Source organism: Montipora capricornis, chromosome 3 (genome assembly GCF_036669925.1).
Source record: "Montipora capricornis isolate CH-2021 chromosome 3, ASM3666992v2, whole genome shotgun sequence".
NCBI lineage: Eukaryota > Metazoa > Cnidaria > Anthozoa > Scleractinia > Acroporidae > Montipora > Montipora capricornis.
In genome coordinates this window covers 12,963,618-12,982,321 of record NC_090885.1, presented here as the reverse complement: position 1 = coordinate 12,982,321, position 18,704 = coordinate 12,963,618, and the positions used below count along the sequence as shown (strand labels likewise).

Here is an 18,704-nt window from a genome sequence, read left to right as displayed (position 1 = left end):
GACGCAATGACCACAAGTAACTAGAAGAGAGTGGCCACGTGAACATAAATGGGAAAAAACATCTTGCCATTTTGTCACGGTGCGTCATACGTTTATGCAAGCGGTTGTAGATAGCATTACGCGAAGTGACAGTTACGTTGTGTCGGTGTAGTGCTTCTTAGCTTATTTTTTTGTTTGAGAGTGATCGAAGTAACGCTTCGTTAGAGGAGTCTGAAGGCCAGTTCTGATAATATGATCCTTAGTCTTAATTCGATTTAATGCTACAAAAAGTAAAATATGGTGCTTCAATATAAAATACCTCAAACATTTGTGAGCGGAGACAATTATTTGAAGTTTCCTGCGAAAAGCGTTCCGATAGTCTACATATGCTGTCAATCAAAATGAACTTCTACTTCAAGCGAAAAAGTATTTTTACATACTTGTTTGCGATCGACAGGTGTGACGTTAACCTTTGCTTAAAATAAAAAAAAAATATATATATGCATATATTAATATTTTTAAAATTGATTTTAAGGAAAATGCAGACTGAGGTTATAATTTAACTGCTGAAAAAGCCCAAACCCATTAGAAATGCTAAGAGTTAAGCCTAAATATTGTCTTAGGCCTAATTAGGTCTAATTACGGTTAGCATTTCTAAGGGGTTTGGGCTTTTTCAACACTTACGTTATAAATAAAATATTAACCTCAGTCTGCATTTTACCCCTGGTCTGCAGTCTGCGTTTTACACTGACCTGACTGAAAGTGTAATGCTAAACTGACATGATCAACTTGTTTGTTGAGCTCGCGTTTCAACCGCTCAATATGGAAACTCTCCTTGAAAAGAAGTAGCATTTTGAAGCAAGAAACATCACAATTATCCTGACAATTTTGATCATTTGCGGACCCGTACAAGTCTCATTCGCGGGAAATTCAATCTAAAAATAAAACTGGTCCTTGAAAACTCCGTGACAGGAGTGTTATAGGCCACTTTGGAAAATACCATAATACTCTTTGTTTGTCTCCCCAAATTTTGCATAAGCATTGTTTCCAGTTTCTCGTGGGACTTACAATGGTCCCAAGAGAAAACAAAAACAATGCTTTTGCAAAATTTGGGGGGACAAACAAAGAGTATTATGGTATTTTTCAAAGTGGCCTATAACACTCCTGGTGTTTTATGGTGTTTTGGTGGCTTTGGTTCAAATATAAAGGGGAGGGTGGGGGTTCCTCCTGACTCAAGTAAATATTAAACGTCTGCCACAGGCATCCCACCTAACTACGATTTTTAGGCATGGGCAGTCTGAACAAAACTCAATTAGTACTCGTTTCCAAGTAACGTGCGGGAGCACCGAGTCTGCAGGGGCCGCTGACAGGAAAGTGCCCACTACCCAAAAATGAAATCAGTATGAATCGTGGCGCTTGATGATAAGGAGAATAGGACAGTTTTATACTCACGTTCTGACGTTTTCAACAATAAAAATGTCACTTCAAAATACAACTTGACGCTTTCATAAGTATCTCGCGATCATGTTTCCAAATTGTTGACCTTGGTAAATATGGGCGAATTAGAGCTCGTCTGGTCTACTTGAATGTTCATTCAGTAATAAGAAATGTGCCAGACACGGAATGACCTGTTGAGTTTTAGCGATGGAATTGGAAACAACACCTAAGGCCGCGAGCGGTTGTGGGATACATCAATTACGTCACCAGATCACCTGGCTGACGCTGTTGTTATCGTAGAGGTCGTCGTTTCTTTCTGGGGGGGGGGGGGGGGGGGAACTGGCTCGCAGGCTAGTGCCGCCGGTGCCAAGATCTTGGAGTGCCATACTGAGTAGGCGTTCGTCTAATGGGTTGTGGCATCTTGTTTCGGTAAAACAAGATATAAAGCCATGCATTATTATCCATCATAGGACGTGAGGTAAATCTGGAGAAAATCCAAATTGGCGCAAAACTAATCAAAATCTCTTCTGAGCGGCGCTAAAACAGGGAAAAAGGCGAAAAGCTCTCTTTGACCGGTCTTTCACCAAAAGTGAAATTTTAATGCATCGAAAGTTTCAAGGTGATCATGCCCAAGTGTAGACGACAAATTTATAGAATGAAAAAAAAAAGGCACCATGTCGATAATTTAAGAGCAATGAAAAAGAACAAAGCGTCGCTGTTTTACGAAATACGTCTACAAATGATGTCCGACTTAAAAACTGATCATCTTTCACTAGGAACACGGATAATGAGTTAATTAATCCAGACAAATATTTCCTGTTGAGTACTTTGGCTCCAGGGAAAATGCATCAAAAGGTCAAAATTGATCTACGTAAATTTGGGTTAAAAAGGATATTGACTGAGTGCATGTCACTGGATTAATAACTAAGACATTTCCATCCTCCAAAGTGCTAGCCATGTTCGGTTTTGTACTAAAATGGTCAGTTCAACACCTTGTTTAGGGGAGATCGACGTATGGAATCAAAATTGATCCCCTTAAAGGTGAAGGAGGTATTATTTGTCATTTTCGCCTGGGAGATGCAATCATGTACAAAATAAGTATTCTTGACTTTGTTTACAAAGTTATTTCAAGGGACTTCATAGGGCCATGTGATCTCAAGCCATTTTATTTAATTACATGTAAACGGGGTTGTCGTCTTAATAACTAACTGATCAGTCACCCATGCGAGCGCAGTCACCACTCTTTCACACCCCTGTTGCCTTTGTCCTGCATAAAATTTTCTAATTATGGTTGGATTGTAGACCTGTGATCCCGTCGGGCATTCTGCAGTAGGTTCGGAACTTTTCAATATTCCCGAATATTCTTTCTCTAGATTTCAAGCAGAATCATCTCTTTCAGCCGGTACAACCTGGCGTTTTAATTAAATAAATGCGGCCCGTCATACGGTCATTATGTCATTTTGAGTGCGTTTTCGAAAGCCGGGAATGGTCGTATTTCATGTTCTCGTTTTCAAAATTTCGTCCCGTCGTATCTAGTGCCTTCATGCTTGCCTAACTTGGTCTGCCAATTATTTCCATAAGAATACACTTATTGTATTCTGACTTGTTCTTCAAAGAACGCCGCCGAATGCTTACAAAGATGGCAGGGTCTTCAGCAGGTTTTGAAGTGCACTTGTAACATCCGTAGTCTCGTAACTGAAAGAAGCTATATCGGCTTTACAAAACACAGTTAATGACTAGTTTTTAACCACATAGCTTCATCCCTCCCTCCGTCATTTTATAAATATTCCATAATCGGACAATTCAATCTTCAAAGGCCTCTTTTGTTCTTCCTTTCAAGACCAATTACACTTTTAACGCTGGCATTTGCAAGAATTTTCCCGGAGGCTGCTACACTATGTTGTTTTTTCAGCTACAATAGAGCATTCCTGTCGCCACATCTAATTAGGAAGAATGAATACAATTTTGCAAATGCGAATTCTGCTCACGGCTAGAAAAACTGGGATTTTTCCGGTTGTTTGTAGAACGGGATGACACTACTTATGCCATTTTTAAGACACATATTTCTGATCGTCTCTTAGCGTTCACTCCAACTAGCCATCTGCAATTTGGATTGATGATCCCAATTCATTTAGTCCACTTGTGGCCATGCATATTGATGAGGACTTTTTGTTTTAGGGGAGGGTGACGTAGGTCGTTTGTATGTTTTTCGTCAAGACGAAACTGTGAACAAGTCCAAATAAATTAAAGGATAAATTCTGTCCAGTTTTCCGGTGACAGCGCACTTAAGTTAAAAAAAAAGCAAAACTCGGTGATAAACAAACATACCCTTGGCCTTTCATAATGGAATTTTTCCCGCCTCAACATCAATTGCCTTACAGAATTAACTGAAGAGAGTATAGTGTAACGTGAAGTGCTAGATTTCAATCCCATATGAACCATGTGAGCGTTAGCCCTACTGATGGAACTGGGCCCACGCAAGGACAGAGAAAAACTCTGACCAGGGTGGGAATTGAACCCACGACCTTCGGGCTAGATCTCCGCCTTATGCTAAAGCTGCTTCGTTTGTAAATTAAACGGCAGTTCTTCTATACCTGGACCCTGGACACATTGAATTAGGCCAACAACTATACTTAACGGCGGGAGCAGCTGTAGTGTGCACTTTTACCAGTGTAATGAAATGTTAAAACACCAACTAGCGCTCTTCAGGTGAATTCGAAAAAGCAAGCTGCTAGCTTTAATAGTGTCATTTATAATACAAAATCCTTTAAAATTAGACGCTACAATAAAAAATCGTTTTTTCTCGGAAACTATGTTTGGTTCTTTTCATAGAGGCTTCTGGTTCTACATCAGAATTTACGCAGTGCATGTAACGGCCCTTGCTGTAAGAAAGCTATTAGCACCAGAGACACAACACAAATTGCTTCACGCTTTTCGTCACCGCGGCATCACAAACAATCTTCTCCTACAAAGAATTGGATAATGGTAGGACTCTATCAACGGTGCATTCATTACTGTTGTTAGCAAATTTTCGATCTCTTCCATTAGTGATCATGAAAGCATTATCTACACCCTGCAAGTATTTTTATTGCAAATAAAGCGATGCTAACTGAAGGCATAATCTGAACTCGCCGCCATTTTCAACTCGCGACTTGACAAAACTGTCTCTTCGAAATGGCTTGTCAACTCCATGAGGTTTTGAATCAACAAAAGAAAACCCAGATAAACTCCCTAGTTTTAATATATTGTTTGAATTCTTGTTTATTTACATAGTGAACTGAAAATTTTGGGGATTCCGGAGATCTTTCAATTCTGACGGTGCCGCGCCATTTGATCCTTTTTGCGTGGAGTCTCTGGCACACCGCTTTTTTGCCAAAATTATTCACGGAGAACTGTAAGATTTGAGCGTCTTATCCATATCATTTATGATACAACTGATGATAAGCGGCAGAGAAAAAGGTGGACTGGCGCTTTTCTGTTTTTGAATTGTCTACGTATGCGAGTTTCGGGAACTGAAACATTCGAGAAATTTAGAATCGCGTCCACGACAAACATCAAGCTGAAATTTGCCTCATATATAAAATAACAGAAACGTGCTTAATTTAAACTCATTTCCTTCCTGTTATCTATAGAAAACTTCTCAGAAGAGGGAGAGCAGACAGAAAAGGATAATTTTCATGCTTTTATAACAATCAATGGTCTTCGTTCGCCGTTTCACTTAAAGTGATGCTAAATCTCTCCATTTGCGGCGTAACACTTCCTCCCTTTTTCGTGATTGCTCATTTAAAATGTTTTCCGTAAATGTGATGATCATCCTTTTTAATATGCCTGAGCCAAGTACATGCTAAACTCATCTCGATCCAAATCCTCACACAACAGCTCGGAAAAGTTTTCAAACATAGCTCCAGTGCCTCCTCTAAGTATTTTTGAAGCACAAATTGAGCTTCCTTCTTCAGCGTCTCTTTCTATGTCTTGCGGCTGTGCGGCAAATCTACAAGAACTCAGCCTCGTTCTGCCGACAATCTTTCGTGGTTGCCTTTCGACTTCGGTATCTGTGCCGGATCCATTATTTCCTGCGGGAAAAGATGTCTTGATTATCGACGATCGAAGACCATTAAGATTATAATCAACGGTCTCAGACGACTTCAATTGCGGTCCATATTGATAAGCGCAAGGAGAAAGAACGACATCTTTCCTTTCATTTTCTGGGGAAAACAAATTTCCTTGGCCTGTGTTGGATCTGCTATCCATATGATCCAACGCATTATTGCTTCGATGATTAGTAAGGCATGGGTTACCTTCGAATTGTAGACTATCAGCTCCAGTTGGTCCGATGAAGTTAGCTGGTCTGTTGAACTCCTTTTCAAGTCTTGCTGAAGGGTAAGTGAGATAATCATTGCGATTATTGAGTGTTTCTGTGAACATGTTTACGTTCCAGTTCTCATTTCCTGTAGAATAACACCGCCCAATGGGATCCATGTACTGGGATGAGGGAAGCTGTTTCTCCCTGGGACTGCTCGGATCTCCTGGAGTCCCAGGTAGACCAAATACCTGACTGCTCATCACAACATTGGAAATGCTGCTGATAAACGTTGGATTAATGTAAGTCGAGTTTGTTCTCTGCCCAGGTCGTCTATCTTGTGAGCGTTTCTTTGGCGTGTAACGATAGTTCGGATGTTCCTTCATATGGCGAATTCTTAGCCTTTCGGCTTTCTCGACAAATGGTCGCTTCTCCTTCGTCGTGAGCTCATTCCAAGCTTTGCCCAAAAGCTTGCTGATTTCCGCATTGTGTAGTTTCGGGTTTTCCTCAGCAAACTTGCGTCGCATAATCTTTGCCCAGATCATGAACGAATTCATGGGTCTTTTAACGTGAGATTCATCATCTTCGTCGATGTAGTTTTCGTGGAGAAGCTGCTGTTGTACCATTCCAGGCCAATTGGTTGCATAGTCGCTGTGCCACATTTTCTCGTCCCTCAAACCGGCGACGATCAACTTTCAACAGGTAACTGCAGCTGCGAACGTGGAACTCGCTTTTAATTTGAGCAGTATGCGTTTCCCAGCAGACTGTCCATATTTATATAAGGCTCGGATCACTATGTTTGGTAGGGGGTAAGAAAGGAACGATGACTTTGAAGAGGTCTCACTGTTACTTTGACACTCAACCATTATCTCCCATAGTGGGAATTTAGCATTCTTGTTTTCAGGCTAAGATCAACGTGGTTTTCAAAATTGGTCAATTAGTCAATTGTTGCCCTAAAACACCTCTATAGGCTTAGGCTATTGAAAAGCAATAAGCGTAAACATCCAGGGACTTTTGTTTATTTTTAATTACAGAACACTTAAAATCGACCATGTGTTTTTCATTGACGATTTTTTTTCGCGTGACCCTAAAATAGGAAACACAGGATTACGATGCTTTCCTGTTCACCACTGTCAACAGGAAATAGTATTTCAATATTTGAACGCTTCTTGTCGAACGGAGGTTGTTTGGGCATTTTTCAAATGACGAGGTCCCTTTTACAATTCGACTTGAAACATTGACACTTTTAAGAGCGAAGTGGGTGTTAAGTGGATTTTGTGGAGGCTATTGAAAAATGTTAAACAATGCTTTCTCCACGACAGCACTGCCGCCTGAAGTCAGTTGGAATGCACCCAACAGCCTGGTTTGAGTTAAGTCGACCGAACACGCAATCGTCTTCTGGGCGAGAAAAACCTAGACTACTTTGCGCCTGCGGAACAATTAAACTTTGAAATCAGCTGTAGAGTTTGATGGAACATGACTGGCTTGCTCAAAGTGCCTGGTTTTTGGTCCCCTTTGTCACCGAGTAACCATATCGCTTCAAGTGGTGACTCGATCGAATCCAGGGAGGATCAAAGTGATATAGTTTGATATCCCATTTGACATATCCGACCCCAGTGCTCGATATATCAAGTTTTAACTGCATCTGGTCATAGTTTTTCAGTGGACCAAGATGTCGTTAACCCTTTCCCCTTGAAGAGGTCCCTATTGACGAGCTAAATCGTGATCTGGCGCTTGACATTGTAAAATCTGAAAGTTTCACTCCCAGGATTGAAAGGAGTTTAAAGAGGCTTCTTCGTAACAATCATATTCGCGCATAAGCAAACAATCACGACTTTGGCCGAATTTATACTAGAGAAAATAACTTGACCCGTAAAAAGAAGATGGATATTTCGTCTGCAATTCCTTTAAATATAAATACAGTCTTAGGCCCCGGGTCGTAGGGACTTCGACCAAAATTCGTCGTCGTTTGATTTGTCTGTCAGCTAGTCAGGCGAATGAGCTGAAGATTAATTTTGGTCCATAATTCGTATAAACACCAGATTTACATGTATTCGTCTCCTCCATAATTTCTGCCATTAAAAAGAAAATCACCATGGAGGTGAAACAAAAAAACTTGAACTCGAAGTGGGATGAATGGCAGGTAAATTAATTTTTCTTGTATTTTCTGGAGGAATAAAAAAAAAAGACCGTGAATTCGAATTTCCTTTTCTATTTTTTGCCACACGGAAGACCATTCTCTTTGGCTATTTGACGTTAAACAATGACGCTATAAAATGACAAAAAAATGCAACTCTCGAGTTCTTGTTTTCACATTGGACAAATGAAGACAAACGTGTGCAAAGCTGACAAGGCGTTCCGAGTTTTAAAATCAAAATAGAGGGCATAAATTCCCTCCTACACAGATTGAAACTTAAATTGACAGCTTAATTAAGAGACCCGTTCTCTTGTTGGGATTTACCTCGAAGGGGCATCAAGTTCAGGATTATCAGTGATAACGTGTTTATTTAGGTCTCCGTCCACGAGAGCTTTACTCGCATTTCACGGTTTGTTGTAAACTCGATGACAAGTGCAAAGAAAACAACACTGCTGCTTATTTCAACAAATATCGATGATGGCAAAACTGGATTGAGGATTACGTTAAACTGGGTCTTAAGCGCTGAATGCTGTCAACACCTGACCATCTGCCAATTTATCAGTTCCTTCACATTGGCAAAGTCAAATTGGGCAAATCTTAGAAGTTTACCAAAGTACTTTCAGGTGACTTCATTACTGCCAAAAAAGAGAAGAAAACTCAATATTAAAAGATTAAGTAAATTTAAAGACTAACTGGGAAGGAACTACATTTTGAAGAGTTCGAATGACTTGAAATAAAGGATGTTTTTTTGCTGATTACTTTAAAGCAATATATTCATGGATGAAGAACTTTGATTGAGCAGAGAAATTTAGAAGTATTCTATAGGGCGTAAATTTGCCTTTCTTAACGTCAAAAGGGAAGAAAGGAATGCGGCATGGTTTGGTGCGACTGCCTCAGAGAATAACAGAGCTTTCTTGATTACCTATTTGAAAACAAAAATTATCTCAAAATAATCAAGACTTCACCTTAACCAGCATCTCCACAAAATGGTTAATTGTCCACTGGATGTAGATTAGAGGGCTTCAGCCAGAAACTATAAAGGCTGGATATTTCAGTTTAAGAGAGAGAAAAACAGGGAGAAATTCCGGGACGAGTTAGCGAACCAATAGAAAACTCAATCTTACATGTTTGACAAGCGAGTGCTATCACTGCGGACATCGCTGAGCTAGTAACGTAGCTTGCCTCCCCACGAAATTGAATTAGAGTTTTTTCCAGGGCGGTAAACAGCAGGGTTTTGATAGATTTGAGACTCTCTCTGTGGTCTTCTCTCTAGCCTCCTCAGTACTTCCATTGGTTATATTAGATGTCGGAATATAAAGCTCTAAAATCGAACGGAAGAAAACTGCTTTGTTGTTGGTATCGGATCTAACTTATTTTAAGTGGCTTGGTCAGTTTCCCTGGAGTGGGATGGTTAAATCGCTCGCCTTCCAAAACCTTTCGGGGGTGTCTGTAACTGATTGTTAAATCGTTGGTGGAAGCGAAATAATGAATAACGGCTTAAAAAAGAAGACGCATATAGCATATTTAGCGTTCAAACATTCGGAATAAAGAATTTTACAGTTTCCGTTATACAGTAACGAATGCGGAAAAATGAAGATTGAGAGTTGGGGGTTACACTCTCTCAAATCCAGGGTACTTACTGGTTTGTCATGTCGACATCCACGCTGTTTCTAGTGAAATTGACATTTTTCCGGATGAGCAGTGAGTGGTGCGGAAGGAGGGACAAGCCTACAAAATGGCTGCATAGAGGTAGTAAGTTCTGATCTGAATTTATTGGTTATATATATATATATATAGATAAAAAATAGTCTTAAAATGAATTTTCGGTTGCAACTGCAGCCTTCTTTAGAGTTCTTCTTTTGATGACTGTTGCAAAGGGGGGTCACGGGCACCCCAGGACCCCCTCTCCCCGGCTACGCCCCTGAATATCGAACGTCGAACAAAATTTCAATGATGAATAATCGGAATAACCAGGAAAATTATAAGGATAACGAATAACTGAGATCCAATCATTCCGTATCCACCCCTGCGAAAAAGCTCCGGTTTTTGGAATGAGCTATTAAGGAACTGCCTAATTCCTCCAGGTATTTTGTGCCCGCCTCTCATAAGAACTAATACGTGATTTCTTTTGATCTGAGTGCAAAGTTGTTTTGGTTTTTCCGTGTAGTGTTTCCAATTAGTGCTCAAGGGATTAGCAATAGTAGGTTCAATTATATCATCACCGTTACCGTCTTCCACGGAAATGAATCAGGTCTTCGGAGAGCCTTAAAGCATTTGATATTCAATCGTTCTTAAACATTTTCCCAGTTTGGTTTGTTTGTTTGTTTTACACCATTTCTTCGTTTTATTTTCACTTTTTTTCGTTTTTTAAGAGAGTTTTGGTCAAGTCGGCATAACTGACAAACAATCCGAGCTTAGAAACCGTGGATGTGAAAAGGTGCCCGAGAGTAAATCAAATACCCAGGAGGGAAATACGCTTGTGGAAAGCCGGTTAATCTTTATACACTAGTTGACGAAACGCACTTGATGCATTACTCGTCAAGGCACCCCTCCTTTGAATCATAACTCATCAGCCGCTTTTCAGCGCATTCACTCATAAGTCGTCACTCCTGAGTTTTAAGGGGTTGGCACACAAATACCTGGATTGGGTGTTTGCAGCTGTACTAATTTGAATGCTTCTAAAATACACCGCACATAGTGAAAACTGTTTGGCAGCCGGTTTTTATCGCCCCTAAAAGAATTTTAATCCGAGTTCGTGGGCGCATCATTTACAACAGACTGATTGGAATTTTCAGAAATTTACGACCCACACCTTAACGAGAAAACTAAGCTATACTTTGAAAGTTGAGCAAAGAACCTTTAGCTTATTTAAAGTAATTGTATTTCGTTAGATATATTATCATTTTTGATACTCCGTGTTCACTATTTCTGCCAAGGGTAATAAGCTTATAAGCCGAAACATGAAAAAATGGTGATCATTTTCCGGTATCACTAACAACTCCGAATTAGGATTGTAGCAAGCCAACATTGCCTGAAATTAAGTCTTAAGAATTTAAGAATCTTAATAGGTTTGGGTTGTTGCCATTATGCTGTCACAAATTGCTAGACTTCCCAAAACTATGCTGCTACACGTATAAACGGAATGTACGACGCGAATTGTACAGTGAAACCCAAGTATAATAGTTAAACGAAGATGGGAAAAATATTTTTAGGCTAGTAAAGCATTTTCAAACTGGGTGATATTTAAATGCTTGGTCTTTTTATTCGTTTAAGTTGTCAATCAGTTCATCGATCCCGAGTCTCACTATTATCGCTTTTAATAGCCAAGGATTACACGCTAAATTTTTTAAACGCTCACGATTTTAATGGCTGGTTTGGTGAGCATCATGGTTAATTTTCTAGCCGAGAGTGACGGTTACCGTACAGTGGCAAGGTACACATGCTCCATTAATCAAAGACTATAGAAGTTTCCTTAGACACATCTCATGTCTCTAGTTTTTGAATATTAAAAATCCGTGGCATCATGGATTTTACTTAAGGTCGACCAAGACAACAGGCCCCAGTACGCTATCAATTGGAAATTCGCTGTCACTTGTCCACCGTATCACTCTGGCGGATAGCGCTTTCCATCGTTTGAACAACTGAGGCCTCAATACTATCTTCTGTAAGTCTTTATATAACCTAAAATAAGTTATTTTAATTTAAAGACTTACAGGAATGAGATGAATTCAAGGAGAGTTCAGGGGTCTAGTTATCAGTCAATCGCTAAAATATTTTCCCTCAAACCGATTATAAAACCTCCCAACGTCAGTTGCAAATATTGCAATGACAGCTAGCTAGAGTCATCGCAAAGATAACTGACGAAGCTTGAAAATACTCTCTTTTATACTTCGACAATCAACTCACATTTCGTTTATTGAATGTACGGCCGTGTACGCCTTTAAAAACAGCGAGTGTACCAAGCATAACTTTTACGTTTTCAGGGTGAATGTTAGTTTTTTGTTTATATGTAATTGAAGTGTACCGAACTCAGCACAGCGCGATAATAGCAAAGTCATGATTCCTATATATGATCCATTTCATATATTATTTCATTCGTTGATTCAATCATCACGGAAACATTAGAATCCACAAATGACCAGAACCCAACGTCAGTGGCTTCATAGCTTAGTTGATTAGAGCGTCGCACCAAAATCACGGTTTCACGGGCCCAAACCCCGTTGAAGTCCTGAATCTCTCAGGCTTCTCTAAAATTGAGTTCATAACTGCAAGGATCATAGCTTCACTTGATTTCATATTCGCACTACAATATATGATCCATTTCATATATCATTTCATTCGTTGATTTAATCATCACGGGAACATTGCAACCTATAGATCAGTTGGCTAGAGCGTCGCACCTATATCGCGAGGTCACGGGTTCAAACCCCGTTGAAGTCCTGAATTTTTCAATCTTCTCTATACAATTGCTAAAATTTTGTTCATAACTGCGAGGATCATCGTTTAACTTGATCATTCCTATTAGTTGACATTGCATCGGAAGATGAAAATAATGAGTTGCTATTATCGCACTGTTCCGAATGCGGTCGACGAATAGCGTGATAGAGAACAGGTAGCCAACATGAATAGCGGATAGCTGGTAGTGAATCTTATACGATCACTGAGCAATAACTACTGAACTCTTAGCCTGACTACTGTTTACGGCTTTTATAACAAATAGTATGTGATCATGATTAAAAAAACTAGGCGTTAGCGAGAACGTGTTTTCAAGCAAAGAGCCTGAATATGCGTTAGATCCAGTGGGTCAGTCGTCAAGGCGAGAGCAACAAAACCGGCCGTAACAGATTACATGCGCTTACTTCGTCTTACAATATTGAAATTCTCAGAAAAAAGCTCCATCTTTCCTTTGAACTTACGTCTCAACTTTAAGATTTTCTGTCATACTATTTTGAGGTTCCCTTTTTGAGGTTCCCCTTTCTTTTTTTGAGGTTCCTCAACTGTAAGATTTTCTGTCATACTATTTTGAGGTTCCCTTTTTTCCAAAACGTTAATTACAATTAATCTGCAAATGTTGGAACTTGCATTTTGGCATTGCAGCACTTGTTCCATTCATTTTAGTTTTCAATCGACATAACTATCAGTTTTACTTGGTCCTGGAGAGGTGTATTTTTCTTGTTCATGGCACATTTAGTTTCCTAGTAGTGCCTATGTAGAATTTCATTACAACAGCTTTCTCCTGCATACGACACGTTTCGTCACCATCGTTAAAAGTATTGGGTTTATTTGTTAAGCTTGCATATTGCTATTGGAGTATTTCAGTATCCGTCTTTTCCAATAAACATAACTGATTGTGAGTCTTCTAACTTGTCTGTTGCACTTTTTTCTGTACAAACAACAAGAAAGTTCCCTCCGCGGTGAAACTGAGTAAGAAATAAAATCCCTGTTCCCCTGCTAATAAGCTCCCCTCTTATTGTTCCCCAGTTTGATTTCTGTCGACGCTCTCAAAAAGTGTTGACGGCTGAATGTTCCTCTTTGGCATCGACCGCTGGAATTTCTCTTTAATTGCTGCAAGTGGTTTGCAAAAATTACTTTTCGACATCAATGATACACGTCGGTAACCATAAACTTGCAATGCCAGCAATTCTCTTTGCAAATCGCACGCAATATATTGACGGCTTCCTTTACAATGCAGTACGACATATCCTGCTCAAAAACAAGATCAGTAGTCCATGGGGTAGGTCTTCAGAGGTCAGAGTTGATCTTCACGGTCCTAGAGATGAAATAACCAATTTGGAGGATCATCGCTCCCCCAAGTAGAACGAAGAAATTCACGTACATGTAATTGTCTTGTTATTAGAGAGAGATTATGCTTCGCGTTTGCCATAAACCGCAAAGATCCGGCTTTAATTTGCTTGGATTATCTTTATTTAGTATTTCCTTCATAGTTCAGTCTAGAGAATGAGGCAGCGAGGCTTATAGATCTTACTCTGTCTAACGCCACACGATTTTACAAGACTATGGAGGCCGCTGCGGGGGTGAATGGAATGGGTTACGTTAAAATGGGTTACAAAGAGTTTCCGAAGTCAACAAATTTCAGGTTGACGTTGCCAGCTCAGCTTTTCGTAAAAGTAAAGCTCGTCGACTAATGATTGTTCCGCCTTCCTCAGTTGACAACCGACAGTGCATTCTTTTTCATGTACGCATTGAATTTCTACCTGGGAGATACGCTATATGAGGTTTACCTTTGATGCATCCCATTCTTGAATGCAGGTGTTATTAATGAATAAATTGAAGGATTACTTTAATTGTCTTCAAAAACAAACCGGCATAGTCCGTTCATAATTCAAGAAAAACTAAGGCGTTAAAGGGTAAAAATATAGACACAATTCTCTTGTAAAGAGAGCTCAAACTATGATACCAGTTGGTCACGACAATTTGTAAAAAAAAAGAACTTTTCTGGGATCAGGGGAAAAATAACGTACGTGATGGAATATCTAAAATTCACCCCACACGTACAGGGCGGAACAGTTCTTGATTAACCTTTCAAGTAACAGGCCCTGTTAAATGATAATTAAAGGCTTAGATTTAATGATCTTTGATGATTTTAGGGGGGGAAAATCCTTCAGGTTTAAATTGTTGGAGAAAAACCCAATATGGTAGCGTTTCTTAACATCACGTCTATTTTTGGCTGAATATTCCAAATTTATTTGTCCGATTAAAATCATAATTGTTACATAGCTGTGATTCGACCTGAAGTACCTTGGCCAAATCTTTCAAGGCATGCAGCGGTTGTTTAGTGTTTCGCCATTTTGAGGATTTTACCCAGTGCCTATCAATTGGCTCAGTATGATAAAGTTTCGATATAACGCGCGTTCTGATTGGTTAAAACAGCATGCTTTATGAGAGTCTAGATACACTGCTGACGCTACTCGTAGGATTTAGAAAAAATGGTTTTCCGAAAAGAAAAGAAAAGGAAAGAAAAGAAAAGAAAAGAAAAGAAAACAAAGAAAAGAGCATCGCCTGTGATCTGCTCTGGGGATCTTCTTCCCATAAATTTCACGCAAGATATATGTATACCGCTGGAGCACATTAAGCAGATTGTTTTCCAGTTCTCATACCAATAACGGTCAGGTATTAATGAGCCAAAATTCTGACGGATTTTACTGAACAATTTTCTTTTCGATCCCCGATTTTAGACTGAAAAACTACTTGCGCTCGTCTTTTAGCCTGTTAAACTTCGAACCTGCTTTTCAGTTTGTAAACTTTGATAGTCTGACATTTTCAAAGCTTTGGTCGAACCAATAAAATGATAAGGATTGTGATTGGTTTGTTTTAGGGTGCTTTTTGAGAGTACAAATACACAGCTGACGCCATTCATAAGATTAGGAAAATAACGTTATGCGAAACTTTTAGCCGAATGCGTGAGGAAATTCAGGAACAAATTCTCTATTATAAAAACAAGCTAATTAGCCTCGCCTGTGATCTGATCTGTCTTAGAGTGTAAAGCATGCAGGAAGCGGATGGAGCCCGACTGAAAAAGTGTAAGGAAAACACTTAACTGCGTCTCTATCGTGTTTCCCCTACTCTTCTTTCGTGTTCTATATTCTTCCTACGTGCTTTACAACAGAAAATATCACAGGCGAGACTTCTTTATTTGTTAAATATTTTCGTTTTCAGTTCCTCAGATCTCATGCGATTGAGTTCCTCTGGTATGAAACTCAATTAAAACGCCCCACTTGTAACTAACTGCTATGGTAAGGTTCTCAGTCGCGATTAATCCATGTTTTTCGAGTTCGTTGTAAATGGATCACTGTGAAGGATCTTTTAGTCCATGTGCGCCTGCGTGGCAAGTGTCTCCGTGGGTCGCATGAAAAATGGTTCGATACTTTTTTTGGCCGCGATCTCAACTTGTATGTTCCCCGCACGGAAACGTTTGCTACCGAGACAAATGAAAGGTTCACTGTCATTTGCTTACGTTGTCCAGCCTTGGTTTTTTTCAAGTTGCTACATGTAAGGTGCGCGGAGTATTACAAAGAAATGTACTAAGATCCTTGCTGCACTCGCAGCTCGAGTATTCTTCCTGCCTGAACAAGTCTTTTTCTGGGTAAATGAACGATTTTTAATTCCTTGGTTCTAGTACGGTTCCATCTGCCATTGCCGATTTCGAATGACAATCGTGAGAGCAAACATGAATGGTTGCCTCCTCCTTTTTTCGAAAGAAAACTAGTAGTTGGAAAATCTCAAGGAAAAGTAAGCACAGGAAGAAATTTCAAGAAAGCCTCATTTGCTCTTTGAATTGTTGTGCCAAAAAATGCAGACGGTTTTTAATAGAGGCACTAAACTGACAATTTACACTTAAAACACTTTTCTTTAACCGCATGCACTCACAAAACGGACGTTCCTAAACACAATGTTTCAGGGAATGCCGTCTCTCTACGTATCGCTTTAATTAAGTTGTACGCCATTTTCACATTTGACAGAGTTTAGGACAATTTCGTACAGCGCAGAGGAAAACTAAGTCGTGTTCGGCGACCATTGGGTCACGGTTGCTCAAATTGGCCTTTTGCGAGATAATGAAAGGATAATGTTTTGACAAAAAAACCGCTTATATTTCAACAAATTAACTATCAGAGTGTAGCTCACCATGTAATCCAGTTGAGCCCTATTAATGGAAATGGGCCGCAATAAAGAACAGAGAAGGTAGGCATCATCTGTTTCCAAATCACATTAACGTTTGTAATAATAGAAGACAGATGTATCACTGGAGTAAAAGAAATACATTTCAGCATGTAATAATCTCGGACTTAAAAAGAAGTACTTTCAGGCCGGATTTCCATGCGAAGTTCCCATATTCATCCTTCAAAAATGTTTTACATGAAACTAACTTGGGTGCAACTGTAGGACGAAGTATTTAGTGAGAGAGAAATAATCACCGGGGACTTGAGCAAGATGGCGGAAGGTCGTGGAAAAACCGCGGCTCTCTGATTCTCCTAAGTTTGAAAGGAACAAACGCCGTTAAACAAACTATGCCTTTCGATTAAAATATCAACATGTAAACCGAATCAAGGGGAAACACGTTCTTCAAAATCGTCGTCCTCGCAACGACGGTGACTCCATGTGTGGTGGTCAACTAGAAAGCCTTCGCTACTTTGACCACCAGACACATTTTATAACCTGTTCTGTAATTATTTTATCTTGTAACCATGTGTTGTGACTATGCTTTTCTTTCTATGTTAATGTTATGTAAATAGTGTGAAATAAATGAACCATGAACCATCGCCGCTAAAGCGACTGCCCCATGATAAGGCACTGGCCGAAGAAATGGACAACAATCAGGTTTCGCTCAGTATCATCGTGGACAAATTTGGAAACCAGAATGGAAAAGGTTTTCGGTGGTGTCCAATCTGAGATGTCATGTCAAAGGCACGAACTTCTTGAAGAAATCGAAAGAGTGAATTCAACTGGTAGTGAGGTGGAAAAATCATTGGAAGTAGTGGGATACAAGTAAAGATCCTCGAGGTGAATCAAAACTACTCGCAGACTTCCGCGCGAAATGCCATGAAATATGGGTAAAGAACTCTAGGACATGAACTAAAAAAAAAACCAAACAAACACTGCGGCGACAAGAATGGCAATGAAATCCATCATCTCTTAAAAGCGGAGCTCTGTGAAGAACAAGAATAAAATCACTCCACTCTCTTGAAAATTATTCTCTTCATGAAAACCCCCAGAGCTTATGAGCGTACTGGAGCCAAAAAAAAAAAAAAACGAAAATTGCACAGATATTGTGTACGTACGTCATTTATTGAGAACGGGAGGAATATAGATGTTGAAACACTCTTGAAAACATCTACTTTCATGCCATTCATTGAGTTGTTTAGCCACGCTCATCGCAGGACGTCCGGCAACAAACAACCTCGACCGATCATCGCACGATTCCTCTGCTGAGAAGATAGGGACAAAGTACTCAAAGCCAAAGGAAGGTTGAGAAAGGCGGCGAATTTTCCATTCTATACTACGCAAGGGCAACCAGAGAGAAGAGATCTGATAAAGGCAATGTTTGCAGCACGAAATTAACAAAGAAAGGTATGGATGCAAAGGAAGTGGATAGAAATCTAATCTAATCTAATCATAGGCACCAGTGCATATCATCAGGGGCACCCAACGAGAATATAGTTCAAAACCACTTAAACATAGCATTGTTAAACGTATTTTAGTATTTAAACAGTAGATATAGGCATATTTTTATTCCCTAAAAAGTTTTTATCTAAGCGGATTCCCTAGCTGAAAGTCTAGTGATCCGAAAATTATAGGGATCAAAACTTACCTTTTCGAAAATTTCAGCCAGAAAAAAGGCTGCCGAAAATTCTAGGTGACCTTTTTAGGGTAAAAATCCGTTTAAAATGGGCAATTATACCATGTTTTAGATGCTCGAAAATCCTAGGACAGGCAGGCAAGCAAGAAATTTTCAACAAATGTTGCGAAGATTCTAGATCTCAAATCGTCTTCCGAACAGATATTTTCCGAAAATTGACGTTGGGTGCCCCTGATATCATGTGGGTAATATACCCGAAAAACTAAAGCCTATGCGCTCGTATAGAATGTTCCTCTATTCAGGTCACTACATTACGAATCTTCCTTGCTAGTTTGGCATCTTTTTATCCTCACAATTTCCAAACCCGCGCTCCGCATTTTTCCGCTTCGGCTTGTACAAGTTCAAAGTTCAGTAAAGTAATCCGCGTTTCCTTCTCTATTTCGTAAATTGTTTTGTTACCAGGGATGTTCGCCCTTAGCCACTTGTTAATATCTATCAGTTGTTTGTCTTTGTTTACAGTTTTTCAACACGATCTT

At 39.6% G+C, this 18,704-nt stretch overlaps 1 protein-coding gene across 1 annotated transcript; it reads right to left on the bottom strand.

The window, feature by feature from the left end:
- Positions 1-4,138: 4,138 nt before the first annotated feature.
- LOC138041132 (transcription factor Sox-17-beta.1-like) lies at positions 4,139-7,213 on the bottom strand. The gene has a single exon (XM_068886901.1). The coding sequence runs from the start codon at positions 6,376-6,378 to the stop codon at positions 5,236-5,238; it is 1,143 nt and encodes a 380-aa protein (XP_068743002.1). The 5' UTR covers positions 6,379-7,213; the 3' UTR covers positions 4,139-5,235.
- Positions 7,214-18,704: the final 11,491 nt, after the last annotated feature.